Genomic DNA, 19,010 nt, shown 5'->3' on the forward strand with positions numbered 1-19,010 from the left:
CCTACTAAATGCTTGGAGTGCAGTCCGAAAAATGCTTGCAGTGTGATCCTAGCAGCCTGGCGGCGAAAAAAAATGTCAAAACAGCTAAACGGTATTCTCGTATCCCAGAACACCCTCTGACCAAAGATGTGGGCTGGAAGCTGAGGGAGGCCCTGAAACAGCAGCTAGCCATCATCCATGAGCGAGTGGAGGCCAAAAAGATTGCCAAGATGGCGCTGGCCGAGGTGAGGAACATCCTGGCCAGGGAGGAGGAAGAGAAGGTCCTGGGGCTGACGAGGGATGAGTCAGCAAAGAAGGCCAAGGTGGCAGTGGCAGCTAGGATGAAGGAGGAGGAGGAGAAGATAGAGAAGGAGGAGTTTGAGAAGGCCTTGGAGAAGATTAGGAGAGACAAAGAGCAGGAGGAAGAGAAGGGCAAGAAAGCTAAGAAGGAGAAGAAGCCAGAGAAGAATTCAGGGAAAGAGGCAGAGGCAGTGGGTCAGAAGGCAGAGGCCAAAAGTAAAGAGGCCCCCAAAACTTCTGCTAAAAAGCTCAAGGTGTCTGATAAGGGGGTGAGGAAATGATGCGAGACTCTTCACACCTGCACTGATGTCGGTGATCATTCAGATCATTCAACCCCCCCCGGTGACAGTGACACAGGATGTTAAGATTCATGAGAAACCCCTCCTGTGAGAGGTTTCACTCCAGTTACAAACCTCTGCGAAAGGGAGTAGGAAACCCCCTAGTTTGCAGGGTGCCCATTCCCTCAATGTATAGTGCATATTGTTTTAGCCACTCCCTGCTTGTGAGAATCACAATGCTGTCCTCTATAGAAGTATGAACTGTTGAATGAACGGTGCCACGAGGACCACAAGGTGCTAAAATCTTACATCAGAAAGATGACTTTATTTAGAGTCACTAGAGAATACATTAGTAGAATTGGACAAGGACGCAATCATTTATTTTGCATTTAGTGGAACTGGAACTCGTGATTTCATCAAGGGACAAATGATAGATTTGAAAGGATCAGCTGTGTGTGTTCTGTGTTAATAAAGTTGCTGGATACTTGAAGGTTTCCTGTCTTCAAGTGCACTTGTCTCACGGTTCAATAAGATGCTTTGGTGTTACACAAGTGGGCATCACATGTATACACAAGGTCATGCATTGTGCCGAAAAGGGAACTTTCTCCCATTTCTACTGGAACACTCTTCTTTTGTTCTCCTATCCCGATCTCTCTCTTAGCACTATAGACCTCACTTTTTCACAGCATATTGGAACACAATACAAATTCAGTGTTGAAGTGCAAAAGTCAACCCAAATCAGCCTTTAAATGTTATCTTTTTATTGTTGTTCTTTTGAATGATGTTCTTTTTCTAAAAGTTGATACATAAGACCTAGATCTCAATCCTAATGTTACTATATTATTACTAGCCATATACATGAATATTACTAAGCCACCTAGCCAAATACAGTATACATCATACGGAGTTGTGGCCTTCGTAAAGGCACTTCTCCTGAACATGAGTTGTTGCCATGTCATCCTCATCCCCCTGCATCACATGTAAAACCCCCAGGGCTGAAAGAGAAGGCTACTGTCGTCATTGGCAGAGAGGGAGCACCAGAGGAGGCTCCTGCAGCACCTGTGGAAGAAGGTACAACTCCTGCGGATCTGCACACACACACGTGCACACACACACAGCAGCATTTAACTGTAGTAGATGGTAAAGCTCATAAGAGGTAGCTTATGTGTGCCTGTATGCTCTCTCTCAATGAAACCCACCCAAAGGAGAATACACCGGTCGCATCGGTGGTGGGCAAATCCCTTGAACACCATACAGATACCACAAACACATTTACATTTGAATCATTTAGCAGACACTCTACCACACTGTTCCATACCTTCTGTATGTTAAGAATGTGACCATACTCAAACATAGCCTACTACCTAATTTCCTCATATTACAATTATATTACTTGCCCTTGTCAGACGTTTATGCAGTATCCTAATTGCCTAAACATGCAAGTTATTCCTCACTATTTTTATTGAATTTGAACTGCGGGCTGGATTAGACAGAAGTAGAACTACAATCTCACAAGCGCTCTTAAGGCTGACTCGCTCTTAAGGGATAGTTTTTATGAAACCTTCAGCCTCAGTAGAACTGTGTCCACCACCAGACACCCACATGGTGCTGCTATAGCTGTCTATGTTGAGAGTTAACCAGTAAAATCACTGTACAAACATGTGGACTCTATTTATTCCATATGTCTGCCACCTGTCCAGTCTATTTCCCCAGAGGGGCTGTCATTGGTTGAGGGGACATAAGCCTCATCTACCATTTACCCATTGGCTCTGATAATCTGTTTTTGCCAAATACCTGGCACTGTTGTGTACACGACATGCTTCCACCTACTGTCGATTAGACACCTCCACCTGTTGTGACAATACAAACTAATGTACCAGAGCTATACCTACCATGGTTTTAGTCAGCTGTTTCTGTACTGTAGGTCTACAGGTCCATGATTTATTTTAGCTTTTAATAAAGGAGCATACACTTTTTTTCTTTCTTATTCTTTATTGACACACAAACTTAGCAGTTTCTTAAATGTGTCTCAAGGAAGACATTTGAAATGTTCTGTGCTAGAGGAATACTATGAAGTATGCCAGGTAATGCCTTAGTTCAAGTTAAGGAACAGGTGGATGGTCTTAACGGTTCCCCTCTGCCCCTTGCTTCAGCCACACCAGAACACATTGTTGAAGAAGTGATCGAGGCCGTCAAAGCAGAGGAAGCTACTGCTTTCCCACCAGGTGTGTGTGTGAGCTTGACAACATTTTCTAAGATGTTTGAATGGATTGTGGCTTGAAATTGTCAAGTTTAAAATGAAAAATGTCAACCAATATCATAGACTCGTATAACTTAGTGTCATGTTCAAACTTGCTTTAGTTGGCTTTGTCAGGAAATCCACGTTATCAGCTAAATTGCTTAACGCTGTCTTTTCCCTACAGAGCCTGAGGTTGTTGAGGAGGAAGAGCCTGAGGTAGATGAGCCTGAAATCTTTGAGGAAGAGCCCGAAGTTCTGGAGGATGATTCTTCTCCCTTCGAGGAGCATTCTTCTCCCTTCGAGGAGCATTCTTCTCCCTTTGAGGAGCATTCTTCTCCCTTCGAGGAGCATTCTTCTCCCTTCGAGGAGCATTCTGATCCCTTCGAGGAGCATTCTGATCCCTTCGAGGAGGATTCTGATCCCTTCGAGGAGGATGAGCCTCAAATCGAGGAAGAGCCCGAAGTACTGGAGGATGAGCCAGAGGATGTGGAGGAGGAGGAGGAAGATGTTGAGGAGGCCGTACCAGTTGAAGAAGAGGCTGCCCCTATGGAGGAGGTAGTTGCTACTGTAGAAGAGACCTTCGAGGGGGGGGCTGCCCCTGTTGAGGAAGAAGTTGTAGAGGAAGCCGCCCCAGTCAAGGAGGAAGCTGCACCTGAGGATGAAGAGGATGCACCTGTTGAGGAGGTGGTTGATGAAGAGGCCACACCTGAGGAGGAAGAGGATGCACCCGTTGAGGAGGAAGATGTCCCAGTTGATGGGGAAGTCGCTGCCATGGAACAGGCTGTTGAGGAAGAGGCCACCCCCGCAGAAGAAGAGGCTGCACCAGTTGAGGAGGAAGCTGTGGAGAAGGAGCCAGCAGCAGAGGGTAAGGAAAAAGAATCCAGAACAGAACAATAGGCTTTTATTCCAGGTAGGCTTAATCTGGGTCTAAAAAGTATTGAACCAAAAATCCTTTCAAGTGCTGACGAGTCATTTTTCTTCACACTGCTTTCAGAACGAGCACTGTTGAACGCCAGGTGCTGCATTGCTGAAGTGTATGACACTGACACATTATCTGCTGAGAATAGCTACATGTATGTAGAGAGATCATGCACAGGCCCTTCTCACAACTCATCTTGGGGTAGTGAATAGGGCACTCACTGTCTCCTGTCCATTTTGCATTGCTTATGTCACCTTTTGGAAAATAATAGATTCAATCAGTGTTTTGGAAAATAATGGTGTGTTCTTATATCCATTGTTGCTTTGCTCCAAAGAAGAGGTAGAAGAAGAAGAGTCTGAACAGGAAGCAGAAGCTGAATCAGAAGAAACTCAAGAGGAGGAAGCTCTTCAGGAAGAGCTTCCAGGTGTGTGTGTGTGTGTGTGTGACTACGTATGTGCACATGCAAGTATATACAGTTGAAGTCGGAAGTTTACATACACCTTAGCCAAATACATTTAAACTCAGTTTTTCACAATTCCTGACATTTAATCCTAGTAAAAATTCCCTGTCTTAGGTCAGTTAGGATCACCACTTTATTTTAAGAATGTGAAATGTCAGAATAATAGTAGAGAGAATGATTTATTCCAGCTTTTATTTCTTTCATCACACTCCCAGTGGGTCAGAAGTTTACATACACACAATTAGTATTTGGTAGTATTGCCTTTCAATTGTTTAACTTGGGTCAAACATTTTGGGTAGCCTTCCACAAACTTCCCCCAATAAGTTGGGTGAATTTTGGCCCATTCCTCCTGACAGAGCTGGTGTAACTGAGTCAGGTTTGTAGGCCTCCTTGCTCGTACACACTTTTTCAGTTCTGCCCACAAATTTTCAATAGGATTGAGGTCAGGGCATTGTGATGGCCACTCTAATACCTTGACTTTGTTGTCCTTAAGCCATTTTGCAACAACTTTGGAAGTATGCTTGGGGTCATTGTCCATTTGGACGACCCATTTGCGACCAAGCTTTAACTTCCTGACTGATGTCTTGAGATGTTGCTTCAATATGTCCATATAATTTTCCATCTTCGTGATGCCATCCATTTTGTGAAGTGCACCAGTCCCTCCTGCAGCAAAGCACACCCACAACATGATGCTGCCACCCCCGTGCTTCACGGTTGGGATGGTGTTCTTCGGCTTGCAAGCATCCCCCTTTTTCCTCCAAACAGAACGATGGTCATTATGGCCAAACTGTTCTATTTTTGTTTCATCAGACAAGAGGACATTTCTCCAAAAAGTACGGTCTTTGTCCCCATGTGCAGTTGCAAACCGTAGTCTGGCTTTTTTATGGCGCTTTTGGAGCAGTGGCTTCTTCCTTGCTGTGCGGCCTTTCAGGTGATGTCGATATAGGACTCGTTTTACTGTGGATATAGATAATTTTGTACCTGTTTCCTCCAGCATATTCACAAGGTCCTTTGCTGTTGTTCTGGGATTGATTTGCACTTTTCACACCAAAGTACGTTCATCACTAGGAGATAGAACGTGTCTCCTTCCTGAGCGGTATGACGGCTGCATGGTCCCATGGTGTTTATACTTGCGTACTATTGTTTGTACAGATGAACGTACCTTCAGGCGTTTGGATTTTGCTCCCAAGGATGAACCAGACTTGTGGAGGTCTACAATTGTTTTTCTGAAGTATTGGCTGATTTATTTTTGATTTTCCCATGATGTCAAGCAAAAAGGCACTGAGTTTGAAGGTATGCCTTGAAATACATCCACAGGTACACCTCCAATTGACTCAAATGAAGTCGATCAGCCCATCAGAAGCTTCTAAAGCCATGACATCATTATCTGGAATTTTCCAAGCTGTTTAAAGGCACAGTCAACTTAGTGTATGTAAACTTCTTACCCACTGGAATTGTGATACAGTGAATTATAAGTGAAATAATCTGTCTGTAAACAATTGTTGGAAAAATTACTTGTGTCATGCACAAAGTAGATGTCCTAACCGACTTGCCAAAACTATAGTTTGTTAACAAGAAATTTGTGGAGTGGTTGAAAAACAAGTTTTAATGACTCCAACCAAAGTGTATGTAAACTTCCCACTTCAATTGTACCTCCAGATGTTGCAACCGTGAAAGTAATTTACTTTTATTCTTTCTTCAGTGCTTTCTTTCTCTCTGTGTCTCTGTGTGTCTGTATGTCTCTCTCTTTCTGTCTCTGTCTCTCCCCAACTAACTGCAACTGTTGCTTCTCTGTTGCAGAGGAGATAGATGAATTTGATGAGCCATTTGAAGAGTTCACAGGTTGGTGCTAAGATAACTCAGTCCAATGTTCTAACTAGGGACAGCACTTCTCTATATGTTGTATTCTTTCATAGTGGCCGTTGATCCTGTTCTCTGAAACCATGGCCAGTAGTACTGCTCTGTAGTGTACTCAAGACTGTTGAAGCTGGGTTTTTTTAGTTCCAACTGTGGTTTGTTTTGTTTCTACAGAAGAGCATACCGAGGTAGAAGAACAGATTGAAGATGCACCAACAGGTAAACTTTAATTAAGAATCAACATTTCACAGAATCTACATTTTCCAGCTGGATGTAGGCCTACTGTACTGAGTACATAATCATTGTTTAATAGATAGTTTTCCCTTTGGATATTAACTTCTCTGGGCTAGGTGGGACGTGACCGTCCCACACTATTCAACAGCCAGTGAAATAGCATGGCGCAAATTACAAAACAGCAAAAATCTCATCATTTCATTTTCTCAAACAATCATCTATTTTACACCATTTTAAAGATAAGACTCTCGTTAATCTAACCTCATTGTCCGATTTCAAAAATGCTTTACGGCGAAAGCATAAAATTAGATTATGTTAGGACATAAACTTCACAAGAAAATCCACACAGCCATTTTCCAAGCAAGGACATGCATCACAAAAACCAAAAGTACAGCTAAAATATTCACTAACCTTTGATGATCTTCATCAGATGGCACTCATAGGACTTCATGTTACACAATACATGTATGTTTTGCTCGATAAAGTTCATATTTATATCCAAAAACAGCATTTTACATTGGCGCGTGATGTTCAGGAAATGTATTCCCACCAAAACTCCCGGTGAATGTGCACATCAATTTACAAAAATACTCATCATAAACGTTGATAAAATTTACAACAGTTATTGAAAGAATTATAGATACACTACTCCTTGACGCAACCGCTTTGTCAGATTTCAAAAAGCACATTGTTCAATATTCTGCGTTCAGATCACTATCCAAAAGCATAACGCAGTACCAGAGACGAAAAGTCAAATAGTTCCATTACCGTTCATAGAAACATGTCAAACGTTGTTTACAATCAATCTTTAGGGTATTTTTAACGTAAAAATGCGATAATATTCCAACCGGACAATAGCGTATTCATTCCAGGAGAAAAAAGAAGGAGGGGCGTGCTGGCGTGATCGAGCATCACCAAGCCCTTTGTCCTCAGGCAGTCCCCTTATTGACTGAGCTACTATTCTCTGCCCGGTAACCGGAGAATGATGAAAAAAACGTTCTGAAAGCTGTTGACAGCCAATGGAAGCCTTAGGAAGTGCAACGTGACCCCACAGACACTGTAGTTTCTATAGGGATTCAAAAGAAGAACTACAATTCTCAGATCTCCCACTTCCTGGTTGGATTTTTCTCAGGTTTTTGCCTGCCATATGAGTTCTGTCATACTCACAGACATCATTCAAGCAGTTTTAGAAACTTCAGAGTGTTTTCTATCCAAATCTACTAATAATATGCAAATATTTGACTCTGGGCCCGAGTATTAGGCCGTTTACTCTGGGCACGCTTTTCATCCGAAATCGAAAATACTGCCCCCTATACCTTGACAGGTTAATCAGCAGTACAGTATCATACAGTATGGTGTCATGCTATCTAACAAAACGTGTCACTAGAAACCCAGCTTTTCCAGTGAGTCTGACCTTTGGTCTTGTTTCCACAGCAGACAAAAAATAGCCTGTCTGTGTATGTTGTACGATAAGATATTCCTGACTTTGAAGCCCATGCCAGGTAGGAAACGCTTGATCAATAGGTAGTGTTGTCTAAAATGTGTAGGCCTTATGGCACATTCTGCCAAAGAGAAGAACCATTGGTCACACTGTTTGGCGTTATGGTTTTATTGTGTTGTGTTGAAGCTTAATATGGACTTTGTCAGCAACGATGACTGTAATTATTGGTTAGTGGATTAATCCTATCAAGATAAGTCCTTTGAACAAAACCTAACTCTCAGCTAGTGCTAGCCGTGATCCTTACCTTAACCCTTACTTAAACTTAACTCGTAAATTTCAACTTCAATAGGGTTACATCAGTTGGGATGTCCCAAGGATCCCATTTAGACTTTTCCCTTAACTCTTCCTTGTGGTGTGTAATGGAGGCCAGTGCAGCTATTTGTAGTGTAGGCTGTAGCTCCCCCTTGAGGCTAGTTTATGAAACACCATTTATAAAATGGCTCGGGCAATTCCACTCATTTGACATATTTTCATATTGTTTAACCTCTTGGGGCTAGGTGGGACGCTAGCGTGCCACCCGTGGTGCACTCCATCAACAGCAGGTGCATTTCAAGAGCGGCAAATTTGAATCCAAATAAATGTCAAAATTCAAATTTTTCAAAAATACAACTATGTTACACCATTTGAAAGATAAACATCTCCTTAATCTAACCACGTTTACGATTTCAAAAAGGTTTTACGGCGAAAGCATAAATTTAGAGTATGTTAGGACAGTACATTTACAAGAGTTGTGTGTAATGTTTTGTCAAGTCAAAGACAGGGTCACCAAAACCATAAAACCAGCTAAAATGATACACTAACCTTTTACAATCTCCATCAGATGACACTCCTAGGACATTATGTTAGACAATGCATGCATTTTTAGTTCTATCAAGTTCATATTTATATCCAAAAACAGCGTTTTACTATGGCATTGATGTTGAGGAAATCGTTTCCCTCCAATAACCGGCAGTCAAGTCAGCGTCACAAATTAAATAATTAAAATTAGAAAACATTGGTAAAATATTATATTGTCATTTAAAGAATTATAGATTTACATCTTTTGAACGCAATCAACTTGCCAGATTTAAAAATAACCTTACTGGGAAATCACACTTTGCAATAATCTGAGCACTGTGCCCAGAAAAATACGCGTTGCGATACAGACTAGACGTCATGTTGGGGAGATCTAAAATCGAAAATACTATGTAAATAATCCATTACCTTTGATTCTCTTCATCAGATGTCACTTCCAGGTATCACAGGTCCATAACGAATGTAGTTTTGTTCAAAAAAGCTCATCATTTATGTCCAAAAATCTCCGTCTCGTTAGCACATGATGTAAGCCAGCCGGACTTCTCGTCATGAACGAGGGGAAAAAATATATTTCCGTTCGTTCAAACATGTCAAACGTTGTATAGCATAAATCATTAGGGCCTTTTTTAACCAGAACATGAATAATATTCAAGGTGGACGAATGCATAGTCTTTTATAACGTATTGGAACGAGGGTACCCAACATGAAGTAGCGCCAGGTGTCTAATGGGACATCACCGTTCCATGGCTCTTGTTCGGTCAGATCTCCCTCCAGAAGACTCAAAACACTTTGTAAAGGCTGGTGACATCTAGTGGAAGCAATAGGAAGTGCCAAAATATTCCTAAACCCCTGTGTTTTTCAATGGGATAGGTTTAAAGTCAATACAACACATCAGGTATCCACTTCCTGTCAGAAAATGTCTCAGGGTTTTGCCTGCCAAATGAGTTCTGTTATACTCACAGACACCATTCAAACAGTTTTGGAAACTTTAGAGTGTTTTCTATCCATATATAATAAGTATATGCATATTCTAGTTACTGGGTAGGATTAGTAACCAGATTAAATCGGGTACATTTTTTTTATCCAGACGTGCAAATGCTGCCCCCTAGACCCAACAGGTTAAGAGGATTTTTTGATCCTATTAAACAAATTATTGCTAGATTACTTATGATGTGAGTAGAACTGAAATGGAGGGCATCAATCCTGTTTTTATCAATTTGATTGTGCTGTGATTTTGTAGTAATGATGTAGTAATCATATACATTGTATTAGTACATTATGTTGTCTAAATGTTTTCTCTACAAGATTGTAATTGAAATATTAACTAAATTGAATGATAACTTTGATTTGAATTCTGCTGTTGTACTCCGTCACTGTCACTTACTGACCTCACTATCTTCATTCCATAGAAACGTAGAGCCTGCGGTCTCAGCGCAGTAAGACGGAGCGAGGACCAGCCCACTGAGCATGTGCAGCCGTGCTTCCCCAACTCCAGAGAAAGAGTAGCGTTGCCACGACTTTCGCCACTGTCTCCGTTTTCTCACTCACACACTCAGAATTGAGTTTTTCTTCCATTAGTGTAAAATCTCACTGTTCCATTACTTGTTTGATTAGTATGTTGTTTTTCTATCTTGCCTTTTTGTTTTCTTTTTTGTTCTACTTTGTTTCCATGATTTTTAGTTTAAAGAATTCCCATTTCCTATAATGGAAAGTATTCATGAATTTCTCTTCCGGATGTAGGTAGATCATGTGAGTTGTACGTTGTTTTTCCTTTCCTGTGTATAACAAGCAGAGGCACGTGTTGCTTTGCTAGTCAAAGATCTTCATGTCTGAACCGTGTTCAGCAGTGTGATTTCACCCTGTTGAATCGTGGGTCAGAACTTTAACATTTTTTATGTATTTTTTTTTTGTTAAACGTGAAGGTATTATGCAAAGCTGCACTGATCTTTCGTGGCAATTTCACTCTAAGTTTTGTATTACCAGTATGTAGTGAGTCTACTACACGTGGAAGGTAAACTCGGACAAGTCAGGTGACGTGTTGGGCGAGTGTGTGTGAGCTTTAGTGTGTATGACTGAGAATGTGTGTAGATGTTTTGTGTGTGCATGCGACTGTGTGTCTGTAGACATATCGCTTTGAAAAACAATCCCTATTAGCCGTAGTTCTCATTAAGATGTGTTTGAGACTCTTCCTCATTTCATTTTGTTTGTTCCAACTCCTAGTACCTCTCACTGTCTGATATTTCTTAAGTACTGAAAGTGTTTTTGACTCACTCAGACCTCGAGCCACAACAGTGAACATCTTTTTGTATTTCTTAGGATCTATGGGAACACATTTATTTTCCAGCAATGCGAGTTTTATTTTATTTAAACTTTTTTTGGTCTCTTTTGGACAGTATTTGGGTTGGAAGTAAACTCTCCAAATGGGAGATATGTTGGCGTATGCTATTTTGGTCTGGGGAAAACGGATACAAAAAAAATAGCGGGAGATGAGGGAAGGCCAGGGTCTCCACGTATATGGTCGTAACCCTTAGGTTTAGCTCAGTGTGGATGTAGCTGCTCGGGGGTAATGGTCTGACACAACCCCACCCAGTCTCCTGGTAAAACAGGCCCTCCTGACTGCTGTGCCGTGTGTGTCCCAGGTCCTCCCAATAGGTCTGCCACACACCCACACACACCTGGTCCAACAGGAATCTGATTCATCAAAATTCATAATTCAATACACTTAAACACAAAACAAAAAAGTCTGCGTCAACAATGTTCATAAACTTTTGTTCCATTTCTCTCAAAATCTACAGGTCCACTTTCACTTGTATATTAACTGGCTGTAGCCCAGGGTAAGTGCTTAATTTGGAACAAAGATTTATGAATGTCTGGGATTGTGTAAGATTTTAGCAGACACCAGGAACACATCTTGTTGTTGTCCCTCTGCATGTGTTTCAGTGCAGCACCTAAAAAACCAACTGTTCAAAGAGAAATGCTGTAGTACATCTAGAATGGAACGTGACCGTGTAACCTGTTAACTCTAATGTCCTAACGAAACCCAACTCGAATTTGGCTAGCATTTACTATTGACGTTATTGTCATGAATGTTGTCATTGTTGTTTTTACTACAAGGACGATGCTAGCTGGTGATCTGGACTTGAGGTTGGAGGGTTAAGATCATGTTTAATATTTTGAAGGAGTTACGTGTCTAGTCTGTGTTCAAACTCCTCCGTAATGTTTCTGTGAATTCAAATTGGTGTGTTTTTTTTTAAATCTTTCCATTGTAGCAGTTTTCTGTGCATTGTGGTAATAAGGGGTGTGCCAGACGATATGATGCTGATTTAATGACTGTAGGAAATGCTGCAATGCTCATCTTTTCTGGGGGGGGAAACGGTTTGTTTTGACATATAAAACAAATCAAGTGGTTGCAATATAGTTCTTAGGACATATTTTGTCTTTTTTTCTATAACACTAATGGGTATTTTTCTATTCCCTAACACTTTTGAAGTTGATGTGAATTTTTAACGTGGTGTTAATTTTACATTATACAAAACTTTACAAGATAGATATCTGTTCAAGATTTTTAAATAAAAATACACTTTCTAGGATCAAAACTGTTTTTCTTCTGAATTTTAAAGAAAGTGTTCAACTTTTTTCAAAGCCATACGTGAAAGGTGGGGCACAGCTGCTCAGGACAGACTTGATTAACTCCAAGGGAAAGCCATTGCACAACTAGCAATAACAGAAAACATCAGTACAATCTCAAATTGCAGTTCACATATGAACAGAGGTTCACACACAAACAGAAAAACATGTTAGAGGTTTACATAGTATCCTGCTGTATAGGCTAAAAAGTTTTTAAATGATTGTGAAAATGCATCCTGTATGCAGGGTTGGATGACTCACAGTTTCTGTAAATGTTCTGTTGAGGGGCTGCAATAAAAGTTTGGGACAACACCATGGTGTAATTTATTCTAGTCCATCCGTTCACAGGTGCACCTGGAGATTCTCAATCCAAAAGTTCAGGCAGGCCTACTGTTTTATTCTAAAGTAGCCTAACATGGATTATAGGGAAGTATTAAAGGGTATTGTGTGATTTTTATTGCTCCTTATTGCTTCACTTTGAGCAAGTTCATTTTGAATAATTGAATTGTTACATAATCTTATTTTTCAGGCATGCTTATGCTAATTGACGTAGACCTACAGTACTTACACTGCATTCAGAAAGTATTCAGACCCCTTGACTTTTTCCACAATTTGTTATGTTACAGCCTTGTTCTAAAATAGATTTTTAAATAAATGTCCAATCTACACAATACCCCATAATGACAAAGCAAACACAGGTTTTTAGAAATGTTTGCACATGAATAAAAAAATGGAAATATCATATTTACATAAGTATTCAGACGCTTTACTCAGTACTTTGTTGAAGCACCTTTGGCAGCGATTACAGCCTCGAGTCTTCTTGGGTATGACGCTACAAGCTTGGCACACCTGTATTTGGAGTTTCTCCCATTCTCTGCAGATCCTCTCAAGTTCTGTCAGGTTGGATGGGGAACGTTACTGCACAGCTATTTTCGGGTCTCCAGAGATGTTTGATCGGGTTCAAGTCCGGGCTCTGGGTGGGCCACTCAAGGACATTCAGAGACTTGTCGCAAAGGCACTCCTACGTTGTCTTGGCTGTGTGCTTGGGGTTGTTGGACGGTGAACCTTCGCCCCAGTCTGAGGTCCTTAGTGCTCTGGAGCAGATTTTCATCAAGGATCTCTGTACTTTGCGCCGTTCATCTTTCCCTCAATCCTGACGAGTTTCTCATTCCCTGCCTCTGAAAAACATTCCCAGAGCATGATGTTGCCACCACCATGCTTCACCGTAGGATGTTGCCATGTTTCCTCCAGAGTTGACACTTGGCATTCAGGCCAAAGAGTTCAATCTTGGTTTCATCAGACCAGAGAATCTTGTTTCTTGTGTTCTGAGAACTATTAGGTGCCTTTTGGCAAACTCCAAGTAGGCCTTTTACTGAGGAGTGGCTTCCGTCTGGCCACTCCACCAATCAGGCCTTTATGGTAGAGTGCTGCAGAGATGGTTATTGTTCTGGAAGGTTTTCCTGAGGAACTCTGGAGCTCTTACAGAGTGACCATCGGGTTCTTGGTCACCTCAATGACCAAGGCCCTTCTCCCCCGATTGCTCAGTTCTAGAAAGAGTATTGGTGGTTCCAAACTTCTTCCATTTAAGAATGATGGAGGCCACTGTGTTCTTGGGGACCTTCAATGCTGCAGCAATGTGTTGGTACCCTTCCCCAAATCTGTGTCTCGAAACAATCCTGTCTCAGAGCTCTAAGGACAATTCCTTCAACCTCATGGCTTGATTTTGCTCTGACCTGCACTGTCAACTGTGGGATCTTGTATAGACAGATGTGTTCCTTTCCAAATCATGTCCAATCAATTGAATTTACCACAGGTGGACTCCAATCAAATTGTAGAAACATCTCAAGGATGATCAGTGAAAACAGGATGCACTTGAGCTCAATTTCGAGTATCATAGCAAAGGGTCTGAATACTTATGTAAATAAGGTATTTCTGTTATTTATACATTTTAAATTTGCTAAAATTTGGGAAAAAACTTTTAGCTTTGTCGTTATGGATTATTGTGTGTAGATGGACTATTTATTTTTTTAATCAATTTTAGAATAATGCTGAAACGCAACAAAATGTGGAAAAAGGGAAGGGGTCTGAATACTTTCCGAATGCACTGTACTTATTAGCTAGCATGATAACACAAACACACGACATTTGAAATATTTTTATTCTTTTGGAACTTTTGTGGCCTTTATGGTAATGTTTACAGTAAAAAAAAGAATATGGTTTATTTGACTTTTGTTTACTATCTATTTCACTTTCTTTGGCAATGTAAACATATGTTTCCCATGCCAATAAAGCCCTTAAATTGATTTGAATTGAAAACAGAGGCTACAAGCTGCAAAACTCTAAAGATCGCTACTGATAAGCAGATGTAGTCTGGCTGTAGTTTTTCACTATACAAACAAATAGTAAAAACTACCTGATTACTATTGAAAAGCCTGTGTAGTGAAGCTGTAGTGTTTTGACTACTTATTTACTACAAACATCAAGTAGTAAAAGTCTTTACCTAATTACTACTGGAAACACGACTGTTTTCCTACTGAATACTACAAAACTCTACTTGTGTATCTTGAGTAGTATAAAGTACACAATTCTTACAAAACTCTACATAGTCACCACTGCACAAATAGTTTTTCTATAGTAATTAGGTAGTACTTTTTTCATGAGGGTATACACCTATCTCAAAGGATTGAATAGGTGGAAACAATGTGGTGGAAAACCTCTTCACTGAGTCCACAGGAAAGCTAGGTGGAGCTATAACCACGTTATAGCCGTCCTTTCAGATCCATGTGTCCAGGGGAAGGGGTTAGCAGTTGATTTGGGACTGATAATGTATCCCCTCTCACTAAGACAATAATAGAGTACTTTGGAGTAGATAAAATGGATCCATGTGTCTTTTAAATGAAAAAGGAGAAAAGATAAGGAGAAAATAATCTCTGGAGAATTAAGAGCGCAACAAGTCTTTATGAGGAAAGGAGAGGAAAGGACGGCAACAAGTCTTTATGAGGAAAGGAGAGGAGTGGACAGCAATAAGTCTGATGAAACGATGAGAGAGGGAAAGAGTCCATTTTAACTGGAGATGAAAGGAGGGCAATAGGCCTATAGCATGAGAGGGGAGGAGGAGAAAAGGAGAAGAAAAAGAGGAGAGCAACATGTCTTCAAAGTAGTGGAGCGGCGATGGGTTCCAAACAGCCTGTCCAGTAGCATTCTGTCCCCGTGATATCACAGCTCCACCCCCTCATTACGCACAGGCTCACTGGCAGAGGGGGAGGGAGGAGAGGTAGGGGGTGAGAGAGGGGGAGAGTTGTTTTGTTGGAAGGGGGCTCGGCCAGAGGGGCTCTTTGTGTTATACAGCGATGTGGTTAATCTATAGACCTATCATGGACGTCACAACCCCACCCCTCCTCCTCCTCCTCCCTCGGAGTCCTGGGTGGTTAGGGGAAGGGGATGGATGGCGTGAGGAGGGGGGAGGAGATGGAGAGAGGAGGAGGAGGGGTTGATGAGGCTCGGGGGAGGGGATAGGTCATTAGTCAGCATGGTGAAAAGGAGAGCAGCAGGAGATAGGACACACTTTTTCATACTTCTCTCTCCCACTCTCTGTCTCTCTCTTTCTGTCTCTCTGTCTCCCTCTGTCCTCCCTCTCTCTCTGTCCTCCCTCCCTCCCTCTCCCTCTCTGTCCTCCCTCCCTCTCTCTCTCTCCCTCTCTCTCTGTCCTTCCTCCCTCTCCCTCTCTCTCCTCCCTCTCTCTGTCCTCCCTCTCTCTCTCTCCTCTCTCTCTGTCCTCTCTCTCGCTCAGTCCTCTGTCCCTATCTCTCTCTATTTCTCTCTCTCTCACTCTCTCTCTCTCATTCTCCCTCTCTCTCATTCTCCCTCTCTGTCCTCCCTCCCTCCCTCCCTCCCTCCCTCCCTCCCTCCCTCCCTCCCTCCCTCCCTCCCTCCCTCCCTCCCTCCCTCCCTCCCTCCCTCTCTCTCTCTCTCTCTCTCTCTCTCTCTCTCTCTCTCTCTCTCTCTCTCTCTCTATGTCTCTCTATGTCTCTGTCCTCCCTCTCCCAATTCAATTCAAGGGGCTTTATTGCCATGGGAAACATATGTTAACATTGCCAAAGCAAGTGAAGTAGATAATATACAAAAGTGAAATAAAGAATAAAATGGAACAGTAAACATTACACTCACAGAAGTTCCAATATAATAAAAACATTACAAATGTCATATTATGTATATATACAGTGTTGTAGCGATATGTAAATGGTTAAAGTACAAAGGGAAAATAAATACACATAAATATGGGTTGTATTTACAATGGCACACTGTGGGATTTTAACCTAGTAGATATGGGAGTTTATCTGCCATACGGTGGCCTTTCTCAATAGCAAGGCTATGCTCACTGAGTCTGTACATAGTCAAAGCTTTCCTTAATTTTGGGTCAGTCACAGTGGTCAGGTATTCTGCCACTCTGTACTCTCTGTTTAGGGCCACATAGCATTCTAGTTTGCTCTGTTTTTTTGTTAATTCTTTCCAATGTCTCAAGTAATTATCTTTTTGTTTTCTCATGATTTGGTTGGGTCTAATTGTGTTGCTGTCCTGGGGCTCTGTAGGGTCTGTTTGTGCTGTGAAAAAAGCCCCAGGACCAGCTTGCTTAAAGGACTCTTCTCCAGGTTCATCTCTCTGTAGGTGATAGCTTTGTTGTGGAAGGTTTGGGAATCTCTTCCTTTTAGGTGGTTGTAAAATTTAACAGCTCTTTTCTGGGTTTTGATCATTAGCGGGTATTGGCCTAATTCTGCTCTGAATGCATTATTTGGTGTTTTACATTGTACACGGAGGATATTTTTGCAGAATTCTACATGCAGAGTCTCAATTTGGTGTTTTTCCCATTTTGTGAATTCTTGGTTGGTGAGCGGACCCCAGACCTCACGACCATAAAGGGCAATGGGTTCTATAACTGATTCAAGTATTTTTAGCCAGATCCTAATTGGAATGTCGAATTTTATGTTCCTTTTGATGGCATAGAATGCCCTTCTTGCCTTGTCTCTCAGATCGTTCACAGCTTTGTGGAAGTTACCTGTGACGCTGATGTTTAGGCCAAGGTATGTACAGTTTTTTGTGTGCTCTAGGGCAACGGTGTCTAGATGGAATTTGTATTTGTGGTGCTGGCGACTGGACCTTTTTTGGAACACCATTATTTTGGTCTTACTGAGATCTACTGTCAGGGCCCAGGTCTGACAGAATCTGTGCAGAAGATCTAGGTGCTGCTGTGGGACCTCCTTGGTTGGGGACAGAAGTACTAGATCATCAGCAAACAGTTTGACTTCAGATTTTAGTAGGGTGAGACCGGGAGCTGCAGCCTGTTCTAGTACCCTCGACAATTCGTTGATATATATGTTGAAGAGGGTGGGGCTTAAGCTGCATCCCTGTCTCACTCCACGGCCCTGTGGGAAGAAGTGGGTGTGTTTTTTGCCTATTTTAACCGCACACTTGTTGTTTGTGTACATGGATTTCATAATGTCATATGTTTTTCCCCCAACACCACTTTCTATCAATTTGTATAGCAGACCCTCATGCCAAATTGAGTCAAAGGCTTTTTTGAAATCAACAAAAGTCTTTGCCTTTGTTTTGGTTTGTTTGTCAATTAGGGTGTGCAGGGTGAATACGTGGTCTGTCGTACAATAATTTGGTAAAAAGCCAATTTCACATTTCCTCAGTACATTGTTTTCACTAAGGAAATGTCTGCTGTTAATGATAATGCAGAGGATTTTCCCAAGGTTGCTGTTGACGCATATCCCACGATAGTTATTGGGGTCAAATTTGTCTCCACTTTTGTGGATTGGGGTGATCAGTCATTGGTTCCAAATATTGAGGAAGATGCCAGAGTTAAGGATGATGTTAAAGAGTTTTAGTATAGCCAATTGGAATTAGTTGTCTGTATATTTGATCATTTCATTGAGGATACCTTCAACACCACAGGCCTTTTTGGGTTGGAGGGTTTTTATTTTGTCCTGTAGTTCATTCAAGGTAATTGCAGAATCCAGTGGGTTCTGGTAGTTTTTAATAGTTGATTCGAAGATTTGTATTTGATCATGTATACATTTTGCTGTTTGTTCTTTGTTATAGAGCCAAAAAGATTGGAGAAGTGGTTTACCCATACATTTCCATTTTGGATAGATAATTCTTCGTGTTGTTGTTTATTTATTGTCTTCCAATTTTCCCAGAAGTGGTTAGAGTCTATGGATTCTTCAATTACATTGAGCTGATTTCTGACGTGCTGTTCCTTCTTTTTCCATTGTGTATTTCTGTATTGTTTTAGTGATTCACCATAGTGAAGGCGTAGACTCAGGTTTTCTGGGTCTTTATGTTTTTGGTTGGACAGGTTTCTCAATTTCTTTCTTAGGTTTTTGCATTCATCATCAAACCATTTGTCATTGTTGTTCACTTTCTTCGGTTTTCTGTTTGACATTTTTAGATTTGATAGGGAAGTTGAGAGGTCAAATATGCTGTTAAGATTTTCTACTACCAAGTTTACACCTTCACTATTACAGTGGAACGTTTTGTCCAGGAAGTTGTCTAAAAGGGTTTGAATTTGTTGTTGCCTAATAGTTTTTTGGTAGTTTTCCACGCTACATTCCTTCCACCTATAGCATTTCTTAATATTATTCAGTTCCTTTGGCTTTGATGCCTCATGATTGAGTATTGCTCTGTTCAAGTAGACTGTGATTTTGCTGTGTTCTGATAGGGGTGTCAGTGGGCTGACTGTGAATGCTCTGGGTTGAGGTCAGTGATAAAGTAGTCTACAGTACTACTGCCAAGAGATGAGCTATAGGTGTACCTACCAT

General features: G+C 41.3%; 1 protein-coding gene across 8 annotated transcripts in view; it reads left to right on the forward strand.

Annotated features, from left to right (window-relative positions):
• LOC106599166 (aspartyl/asparaginyl beta-hydroxylase) overlaps nt 1-12,501 on the forward strand; it is a 29,431-nt gene extending 16,930 nt beyond the window's left edge. For 6 of the 8 annotated variants that reach the window (XM_014190285.2, XM_045714588.1, XM_014190292.2 and 3 more), the window contains 7 exons: nt 1,551-1,628; nt 2,711-2,782; nt 2,981-3,661; nt 4,050-4,139; nt 5,976-6,017; nt 6,207-6,251; nt 9,972-12,501. In XM_014190285.2, the coding sequence (XP_014045760.1) occupies nt 1,551-1,628; nt 2,711-2,782; nt 2,981-3,661; nt 4,050-4,139; nt 5,976-6,017; nt 6,207-6,251; nt 9,972-9,979 (1,016 nt within the window). In that variant the 3' untranslated portion in view covers nt 9,980-12,501. Of the gene's footprint in view, nt 1-1,550; nt 1,629-2,710; nt 2,783-2,980; nt 3,662-3,790; nt 4,140-5,975; nt 6,018-6,206; nt 6,252-9,971 lie in introns of those variants that run through there. The other 2 variants (XM_014190283.2, XM_045714587.1) reach the window with 2 other exon arrangements.
• The last annotated feature ends 6,509 nt before the right edge of the window (nt 12,502-19,010 follow it).

This window comes from Salmo salar, chromosome ssa03 (genome assembly GCF_905237065.1).
Source record: "Salmo salar chromosome ssa03, Ssal_v3.1, whole genome shotgun sequence".
NCBI lineage: Eukaryota > Metazoa > Chordata > Actinopteri > Salmoniformes > Salmonidae > Salmo > Salmo salar.